This window comes from Lampetra planeri, chromosome 5 (genome assembly GCF_965212315.1).
Source record: "Lampetra planeri chromosome 5, kcLamPlan1.2.h2, whole genome shotgun sequence".
Taxonomy (NCBI): Eukaryota; Metazoa; Chordata; class Hyperoartia; order Petromyzontiformes; family Petromyzontidae; genus Lampetra; species Lampetra planeri.
The window spans coordinates 19,770,120-19,780,073 of NC_136111.1; the positions used below are offsets into that span (position 1 = coordinate 19,770,120).

General features: G+C 51.9%; 1 protein-coding gene across 1 annotated transcript in view; it reads right to left on the reverse strand.

The window, feature by feature from the left end:
* Positions 1–5,900, reverse strand: part of LOC144719116 (roundabout homolog 2-like) — a 155,076-nt gene extending 149,176 nt beyond the window's left edge. Inside the window, exon 1 of the mRNA XM_078594959.1 lies at positions 5,483–5,900. Within this exon, the coding sequence (XP_078451085.1) occupies positions 5,483–5,540 (58 nt within the window). The 5' untranslated portion in view covers positions 5,541–5,900. The remainder of the gene's footprint in view (positions 1–5,482) is intronic.
* Between the last annotated feature and the right edge of the window lie 4,054 nt (positions 5,901–9,954).

A 9,954-nucleotide genomic window follows, 5' to 3' on the forward strand; every position in this document is an offset into this window, starting at 1 on the left:
CCCACTGATGGGTCCTAAGACAGATGAAATCTGTACAGTTGCGCCTGCCCTATGTTTTCATTTACTTGATACAGCAAGCGTGCTGTGACGGTTCCACCTGAAGACGGAAGCTTGTGTTGCCTCCGAAACGTCGTGATTTTAATTTTATTTTTATTAATTTTAATTTTTTACCTACGTGACTTTACCGAAAAAAACCTAAGAATATGCCCTATGTTTTCTTTAAATCCCACAATCTCGGCTCACAAAACCAGGTGGACTTACTCAAAGACAAGCGGTAAGATTGCGCGCAATAATGCTGATGTCACCTTGCCATGCCAAACAAGTTGCGATTATTATGTTTTGCCTGTTGAAGACACATTTTTTTCTTTATAAACGGATCTGTGATAATCTCTAGTTATCAGTTACAGTATAACCAAATCGCCCGGAATGTGCCGGATCTCTCGCCCGATCTCAGAAGCTAAGCACAGCGGTTGAACCTGGGCAGTGCATGGATGGGCAAATAACTGCGACCGTGCACAAAGAGGTTGTCATTGTGCTTGCGGATCATGTGATGGGCATCAGCCATTCATCTTACACAGAGCCAGCCCCTGGCCGTGAACGCCACCCGAAAATCACGAAATCGAACCGCCTTTGTCTTCCCTGCCCCGTGAGACACCCGTATGATATTGAGACTCGACATCCCATTACTGTGCCACGTGGGGGAGGGGCAGTGGAAACATCTATCATTCTACTGTACTGTACTTCTGTGCTCCCCCTTTACCACCAATCCGCACTTGACGAGCGGGCTGAAGAATGGTCAAATAATATCCCCGGGCTCCGTACCACAAACCGCACGGCGTGGAGAGCGCCCCCCACCCCCCCCCCCCATACAGCAGTTGATTGACAAAAAAGGCTGTGTCACATACAAGTCGTTACCCAAAGGCCCCATGATGTGTGTGCGTGGCGGAGGAGGATGGGGGCTGCGGAGATGGGAGTCCGCTTTGATGGAGCCTTAATGAACGCCTCGCTGCGCCACGCGCAATAACCGCATTAGGAGGCACGGGCATCACAGCAAATCGAATAAATAGATCCTTCGTCTCTCCACGCGGAAATAAAATATTTATTTTTGCTGTTCATCAGCCCATGGGCTTCTCCAGACCAATGTCACGGAAGCAGCGGCGTGTATTTAAAATAAGATATGAGCCGTAAATATGAAGCCAAGCAAAAGCGTATGGCGGCCCCAATAAGAGACTGAGGCTACGGAGTAATGAAAACAAAATATGGCTGCATCGAATATCAGCTCGAATTAAAATCTTAATAAACGCAAGAAGCTATTTCATGTAAATGACTCTCGTCTCTGCGTTGCCTGCATGTCTATTCTCTCGTCTCACTACATCTGTGCGATGACTTCTATCTACGGTGCCCTTATCTCGCTCCCAATGTTGTGTATGTCTCTTCTTTCGTTTCACTAAAACTACATACATTAAAAGAGAAGTCCAAAATAAAATCTGCTTAGCCGCCCACCCCCCCCCCCCAATTGGCAAGCACCACCACTGGAAACACTGCACCGGTTTTGACCTCATGGGTCTGATCAGCAGAATTAGGTTTGCTAAACTAATGCTGCCGAGTTGCCAGATGTTATTGGCAAGAGCGCTCCGTCTACACGGCGGTACCCCAGGCAATGCAGAAGCCGGTAAACTCATGTCTTTGTTTACTGGGCTCTATCAAAGTACGCTAGGCCACTGTGTGCCACCGCTCCAATCACCCCTCTTTTCCCCCTATAGGGCACCCTAACTCTGACATCTGTACGGTTGGTTTGGCGAGAGGCATCGTGTCGAGCAGGCTCCACTTGCGTGCAAGACTCTTGTCTGCTTCCTGCTAGCACCCTCCTCCCCTTCCCCGCGTCGTGTCCAGAGGACTTTGAGAGGAGGACAAGAAGAAGCCGCTGGGGGGGGGGGGGCGGGGGAAGCGGTGGAGGTGTTTGGAGGGTGGAGTGCGTGCCTGCTGTTCTCACGAAGCTCCCATTCGCAGCGCTCTGGGGATCTTCCCTTTAACCTGATCAAGGGCACCACGCTCGCTACCGTGTAACGCCGGGGTGACAGTGCCCTGCTAAGTCGCGCGGCGCCTTGCTCGGTTGTGGCCACTGTTCCATTTCAAGGGTTTCGGCAAAGACACAAACGCAGCTCAGACCGGCCCCTTAGAACTGTAGCCGACTGACAGGCCAGGGCGCCCCCACCAACCAGCCCACTTCTCTCTCTCTCTCTCCAGAACCCGCCACCCCTCGTTGCGAAGGGGCCAGGAGAGTGTTCAGTGTTGCGACAACAACTTCTTGGCTATGACTCGAGGCCAGCCTCCACCCCCACCCCCGCCCTGGTCGGCATTGTTAACTCTGGTCCCGCACTCCTTTTTAGCCGATGCCAACCGACCTCACCAACCCCACTCCCCACTCCTTCTCCTCCACCACCTCGCTCTCCTTTGTTTAATCTCAAATGGCAACAGGACCAGCGACCCGTGTCACCACGTCCATTGCGTGGGGACCAGCACCCGGCACAGCACACATTCCGCCTGCCCCCCCCCTGACCCTCTCCCCCGCTTCTCCATCCTACCGACCCCCCCCCCCACCTCGAGCCTGCCTGCACTGACCTCTGTGCGCAGTTTGTGCGGTGCCCAATACATCACCGTGTGTGCTCGCGAATAACAAAACAACACACACACAAGGGAGTGAAGCTATTGTGAGCTCCCCTCTGCTGAAATACTTCAGCAGCAAACACAACAAACCGAAGCGCTTCTCTCTTTTTAAAAACGATGACACGGTGTACTTGTCGCAGTATTGCGCTAACGTTTCGAGCAATGACCCTGTTCAGAGCCGACCGCATGCCGCTGTATGCCATATAAGGCGAAGATGAAGACTTTCCACGCATCGTGCCCCATCTCCTTTCACTCATTCATCATCGTCATCGGTGATGATCCATCCACTGCTGGATGAAGGCCCTTCGAAAGCAGTCGCCATCTCTCGCCGTCCCTGCGATGCGATGTGTTTACACTCGTTCTACAGTAACCATTCGGCTGTCGGTGAAACATTGCTCCGCTATGGCGCGCATGATTCGGTAACATCAACACTGATGAAGATAAATGGGCACACATGATGAAAGTGCGCAGAGGAGCGTGATGAGACGCATGCTCGGAATTGCATCGAGAAACAGGAAGATAAACATGGGTCAGGTATCGTGCGAAAATTATCTCACGTTGTGAAGAAAAGTGGGGCCTGGGCGGACCACATGCCGGATGGCAGGAATGAAAACCCATGGACAAGACTGGCGATGGAATATCACCCAAAGGCGAGGAACGCGCCAGAGAGACAGAGAGAGAGACCCGACCCCCCAGCAGAGATTTTGCGCAAAGAGATCAGCTCAGTGTGCACGAGTAGAAATTGTGGCCATCGAATGACGGCACGGGGGAAGCTTTCATCCAGCAGTTGATACACCATGTTTGCAGACAATGATGAATTCTGCTGTCAGGTAAGACAAGCTGTCAACGAGTACTTCTCGCTGTCGGGAAATTGCATTCCAACCCGCCTTAGCGCTTGGCAAAAGGTGATGGAGAAAAAAAGACTCCATGCCTCTGTACCTGTGTCGCCACCTCCATCGCAATCTTAATTATGCATCTCATCACGAATGCAACCGTTACGTGCGTGGACACTGATTGATACATTCAGAGCATTACCTAATCTAGGTCACCGTGGCGAGGCATTTGTCACCGGGGCGAGATGCATTCTGCTTTTGATTTGTGTTTTTCCTCTTTTTCCCTCCTCCCTCCTCTCCCCCTTCCTTGTTCAACCTTCAAACGCGCCGAAGCACATGTGCGTTTGCGCACAGCGTAGCGCACGCGCGTACCACGCTGCGCCTGTCATTCCCCCCCAGCCTGCCCCCCCCAGCCCCCCCGCTAAAATAAACCTTAAGGGCGCGCGGCGGAGCCACCAAACATATTTGAGCACATGCTGTTAAAATTATATACTGCAACATACAAAGACAAAGACCCCACCCCCGCGCGCATAGCCATCCCGTAGACTGTTGGGTCAAGTGGTATTGTTGTTAGCGAGGACCCATGAGAACGGGGCACGAAGGGGAGTGATGTGACGAACACAACGCCCGACCGCCTTTGTCTCCCGACAGTGCCGATGTTTACACACCGCACCATGTGGCTCATTTAAGGCTGAGTTGACCTAGGGGAGGGCCCCAGATACGGTTTTCAGATATTCGTCTCGGATGTTGGCCGTGCGCTACTGGACATCTGTGAAAGAAAGAGCTTCATAGCTCATCGGATTCTTCCAGTCTAAATAAAGATTCTGACTCAACAAACGTTCCTCAGCATGCATGGAAAAAACATGTGCGCACACACATACGCATGTCCTTGTATTTATGATACGCTTGGCTGTCTTGTATGCGCTACGCATGCAGTATACAGCGTACTGCACGTGTCCTGTAATGCAATTTGCACGCTTTGAAGCAAGCTGCTACAATTTTTACGAGGTGTTTATGCACCACATGCACACTCGTACAGCACCAGTTCGCAGCACGTGCAGTACTTAGTAGCCGGTCCGCTTTATAACGCCATTGAGTCACTCTCCACTCCACGGTAGGCGAATTACTTGATCCACTCAGTATGCGTTAGGCACGAGGCTTCAACCATTTCAGAACGAAACCAATCAACCATCGAACCTCCGGGCTATCATTTGTGAGCGGCACAAATTGGATATTTTGAGTGTGCTGGTTGTTCTGATTGTCCTCGTTACGGGGCAAAGATTCGACCACATTCGTGTAGAATTTCAGTTTTCTAGCCCTTATAGAACATTTACGACGTATACGATACGGACGGCAAAATCAACCTGAATTACTCGCGACCTCCACAGAAATCCAAGCAGGTTTGAGCCTGCACTCCTGCCCTTGGTTGGGGGACCCGCCACCGGGGCTTGCCAGGTGTTGTAGGCGTGGGGGATCTACACGTGGTGTCACCAGAAGATGACAATATTGAGTGTCACCCTCCTCGTACGCCTGGAGTAGGTTTTTTTCTGGTTTAACCTCCCCACACGCAAGTCAAACACCCATTGAATAGCACTGGCCAAACATCGCCAAACCGACACTCTCCTCCTGATAATTGGAGTCGTAAAGAACCTCCGGTAAGGCGTTCTTGTGCTACACAATTTGGCATGAATATGCATGCTGCGATACATTCAAGCCATGGACGCAAATTCATCGCACCGTCCAATTCCTCCTCCACATTCTGCGCTTAGCAGATTTTTCTCTCGCTCTCTCGCGAGCGTTACGGTGCCGAGCAGCAGCAGCAGCAGTTGGCAAGAGTTAAAGCGACACAGCAAGAGCGGCGTGCCGACGAACGTAAGCGGAGAGAGGGGGTAAGAGAGAGAGAGAGTGTGTGGGAAGGGAGAGAGAGAGAGGGAAGCCACGCGCTCTCCCATCATCTCCGTCTCGGTGCTGCGAAAACTTACCCCGTGCTTGGAACGCAGCTCCGAAGATCACCACCAACAGGGCTATCCTAACGTCCATTTTGGCATTACTTTTTGTTTAATCCTCGGGCTTCGAGCGGCAGGCGCGTGTCGGCGCCGAGTAGATAAGAGTCAGATGAGGGAGACACACACACAGAGAGACACACACACACGCGCAGAGCTGGAAAGAGGAGTGAGTCCAACTGCAGAACGGCGAAGGGTCGGAGAAGTCTTCAATGCGACCTCACGCTTCCATCCTCAGCAGCTGCACGTATCATCACCGTCGCCACCACCATCAACCATCATCATCATCCAGTTGAATCACGCAGCCGAGGTCGAGAGTCGGAATGTTCCACGTCTTCCTGCCACCGCACCACCAGTCACAGCGGCGGCGGCGGCACCACGGCTGCGCGGGCAGAGAGCTCACTCGCACTCGCCCCCCTCGCCCCCGAGCGACCCTGCCCCCCCCGTTCCCCTTGTTTCAACGCTCAGCGTCTTCGCTCCTCAGCTCCCACAGATCAGCGCTGGCCGCGGAGATTCCGTCTCCTTCGCTCGGCCGGAGCGGTCCTGGGAGCCTGGGCGCAGCAGGGCTCTTGTGCTGCGTGCCCGTGTGGCATCAAGTGTTCCTCGAGCTCCCAGGAGATGCTCAATGCTGTTGCTCCTGTTGATGATGATGATGCTGCTTGCTGATGCTGTTGCTCAATACACGCCCACCGGGGTCACAGCTGCAGGCGTCCACAACTGGAAAGCGTCCACTCACTCGAAGAACGGACTAGGATGGGCTAGAATGTGTACTGGATAGATAGATATATTCCGCTAATTTTCAAAACGCGACTTTTGCTATTCCGCTAGCGCTCGAAATACGTTCTAGAGAGAGAGAGGAGACTTCAGCTGGAGTTTGGAGAGCTGTCACTGTTTAAGCGGGATTTTGTTTTCCCCTCCCTTTCACTGGAGTCGAACGTCCCGCAAACTTTGATGTGCGCTCTTTTAACATCACAATGGCTCACAGCAAGGTTGTTGCGTTGAGTCCTGAAAAGAGCGGCGTTCGGCGCTCAGCCTTCCTCCTCTAGCGCCCCCCACTCCTCCTCGTCCCCCCACCACCATCACCAACACAAACGCAACACCCACCACCCCCGACGGCGCATGGCTCCGCCCATTGTTGCGCATCAACCAATCCGCTCGCGGTCCGTCCCGATTGTGCCATTTAAAAATACCAGGGGTGTTCCAACCCTCTCCAACATCAACACCACCACCACCACGAACCACCACCACAGCGATCGCTCGTGAACATCGGTGACACAGCTCGTTTCGCCGCAATTGTCCCCACCTATTTATGAGCAGCACGTGGTTGTTGTGGGTTTTTTTTTGTGTCTAAGCCGTATTTTGTAATTCACTTTCAAAAACAAAATGCGTCGCAGGATCGTGAGAGTTAACGGCGGCTGATTATAGGGAAGCTTTCATCAAGCAGTGGGTTGAGCACGGCTGATGAAAGACAAATGATAATGTCAAGCGTCTAGCAATCACGATATACACACTTAATAAAAAAAAACGCAGCACTGGAGAAACTACGCCAACCGAAAAAACCCCGCCACGTTCTCTCTGAATAATGCGATAATAGTGACCACGGCCAAACAATCGTTGTTTATCAATCTCAAACATTAATTAAGGAAGCATTCACCCACCCCCATCCCCAAAGGAAAAAAAGAGCCGAGCACACCTCATTAATGACGGTCAGACCATCATCGCCTTCCTCGGGAGAAAATGTTTCGGGCGTGCACGTTGCGCAATTCGCAACGAATTTATTGCGTTTCGGTGGTGCACAGAAAGAAAGAAGAATAAATAAATTAAAACGCAACGAGGGTCTCGCCGACCGCGGTTTGAAGTGACTCTCTCGCCCCTCCAACGCAAACCATCCGCATTAAATTACAGGCCACCAAGCAGAGGCATTTTTATGAAGAGGCGAGTTGAAAAATGAGCGCTGTTCATAAGTTCCACCGCACATCCGACCCCCCCCCGCCTCCATCACCTTCCCCGTATATCATTGAGCCTGGGCGATTACTCCTTAATGGGACAGATATTGTGCTTAATGAATGCGGGACGCTCGACGATAACGTATCCATCCTACCTCGACTAGCCAGGCGCGCACGTGGACTTTAATAAGCAGGCGTGCCATCTACAGTGTTCTGCGCGTTATGAGACACCTACCGTGTCCGGTGTGTCAAAGTTACGCACAAAATATTGCGCTCACGCACAGACACGCGTACCGGATTATAAGACGCACTCCCAACTTTTGCTCGGAAATTCGGGGGGGGGGGGGGAAAGGTGCGTCTCACAATTATCAGGAGAATGCCGTAATCGTGTCTGGTGAAATATGTTATAACGTGGACACAAAGAGAAAGATTTTCACATCGATCGGGTATGCTTGTAACTATAGACTTTTAAACTTGTAACTATAGAGATATGGAAACCCCTTAACATTTTGGAGTTTGTGCTCCCGAAGAGTACGGCCGGGAAGGTTGGTTGGTTTCACTCACAGAGGAGGGTGTTCGCTTTGAGTCTCGTGCGAATCATTAGCGAATTTGCCTCCCGTTGAGTGCGACGCTAAGGCCGATAGAAACCGAGAAAAGGCCGCCACTGCTAACCATTTGCTGTACAGCATCACGGCCTACGGACGCAGCACACACGCCTTGTAACATACGAGAACATCAACCAGCCCGTTATTGTCCGCTAAGCAGGCGTGGGCCTGGAGAATACGTTCGCCGGCGGAGACAGCCAGGCTATATGTCAGGCGTTCTGTGCGTGGGCTACAATATGGTCAGGGCGTCGGCAAACGCAGTACGGCAACGGAATTTGTTGAATCTACCCTTGCGGAGCCATGAGCGTTACCCTTTCGTGTGGTTGGCCGTGGGGTTTCTTCAGGCGCAAGTGCTCAAGTTTCCTCGGAAGCGAGGCCAAACCCAACTCTCTCATTTACGGAATTTCACAAACACCCCCGATAATGCAGCAAGCGTGACCTTTCCCACGACAACAACAAACCAACCCCCCAAAAAATCAGGAGCCACCCCCCCTCCTGGGGATATAAAAGGGCCAGTCGATATTATTTTGTTCGACTAACACAACAACACACCTTCTTCTCGTCTGATCGTGGGGCAAAAGCAGCTGGGGCTGGAATGCGACTCGAGCGTTTGTGCGGAGCGTCGTGGTGCCGTGGCGTTCGTCGTAGCACGCGTTGGAATTTTCGTCCGCGACGATTTACGACTCGCGGAGAGAAAGCGCAGGACCGAGGGCGAAAGCGTCGCGGTGGGTTTTTTTTGTTTGGGGGGGTTGTTAATTCGCGGCTGTGGGAGCCACGCGAGCGGCGTCCACCCACCCCACCAACCCCTCCCCACAGTCGCGCTCTTCCTAAATCTGCAAAGATGAGCAGCAAGGAGCGTAACGAGCGTGGGGGCAGGTAGGGGGGTGCCTGGCCACTCTCACCCAAAGCCACGAGTTTGGGCCCCCTTGACAACCACCACGAGACACGTGTTCAATAACAGTGTAAAATTACAAACACGTGATGATGTGATTAGGCAAGACGAGCCGCGATATTTAAACAAAACAAACTATTTGTTTTATTTTACCAGCTACGGCGCACTGAGCTACGTGGCCCTTTGTCAGAAGCGATCTGGCCACACGTGTTAATCGGCGCCAAATACTCTACACGCATAACTCTTAATATGGAGGGGAAAACAGAAGGACCCGGAGAAAAATCCACGCGACCACGGGTAGAGAGAGACACGCAGACTCCAAATATACCGGTGTCAGGGTCGGGATCGAGCCCACGATCCTCCTGCGTACCAAGTGAGGGTGTTAACATCTCTCGCCTGGGTGCGATCGTGCGAGACAAACCAAATATTTGGGCCCTCACCTGACCGATTTCCGCACACCCCTGAGCTGATAATGTAGTTACGCCACTGATTCACTTACTACACATCCACTTCTTAACAACAACAACAATAATTACAAAAATGCTAATTATTTCATATAACGTCGATACATATTTGATAGGTATGTATGCACTCTATGTAGCCAACCTGAAAGGTTGCTGCTGGAAGGACTCTCCAACGCGAGAGAGAAAGAGAAAGAGCTCTCGAGAGCCCCTCTTTTGAGAGATATGTCTGACCGACGTCATCCACGATGGCCAGACGTCTTGCAAGAGATGAGAGTACCCACACTTTACCCCAGCACCACCACCAATACCACCACACAACAACCTGCCGATCGACTCACTGAAATGTTGCCCGTTTATATTCGCGGGTGGACACGGGCAGCGGATTAACACAAACGTTGCCATCGTGTCAGCAATGTATTATTAATACCAATTATTTACCGAGGAAGGGCCTAAGGATGAAGACTGTTTTTTTTATTTTCTTCCGGAGGGTCTTGTGCTGCCGAGTTTGGCCAATTTCGTTAATGAGAGGTTGGCTTCGTGTGGG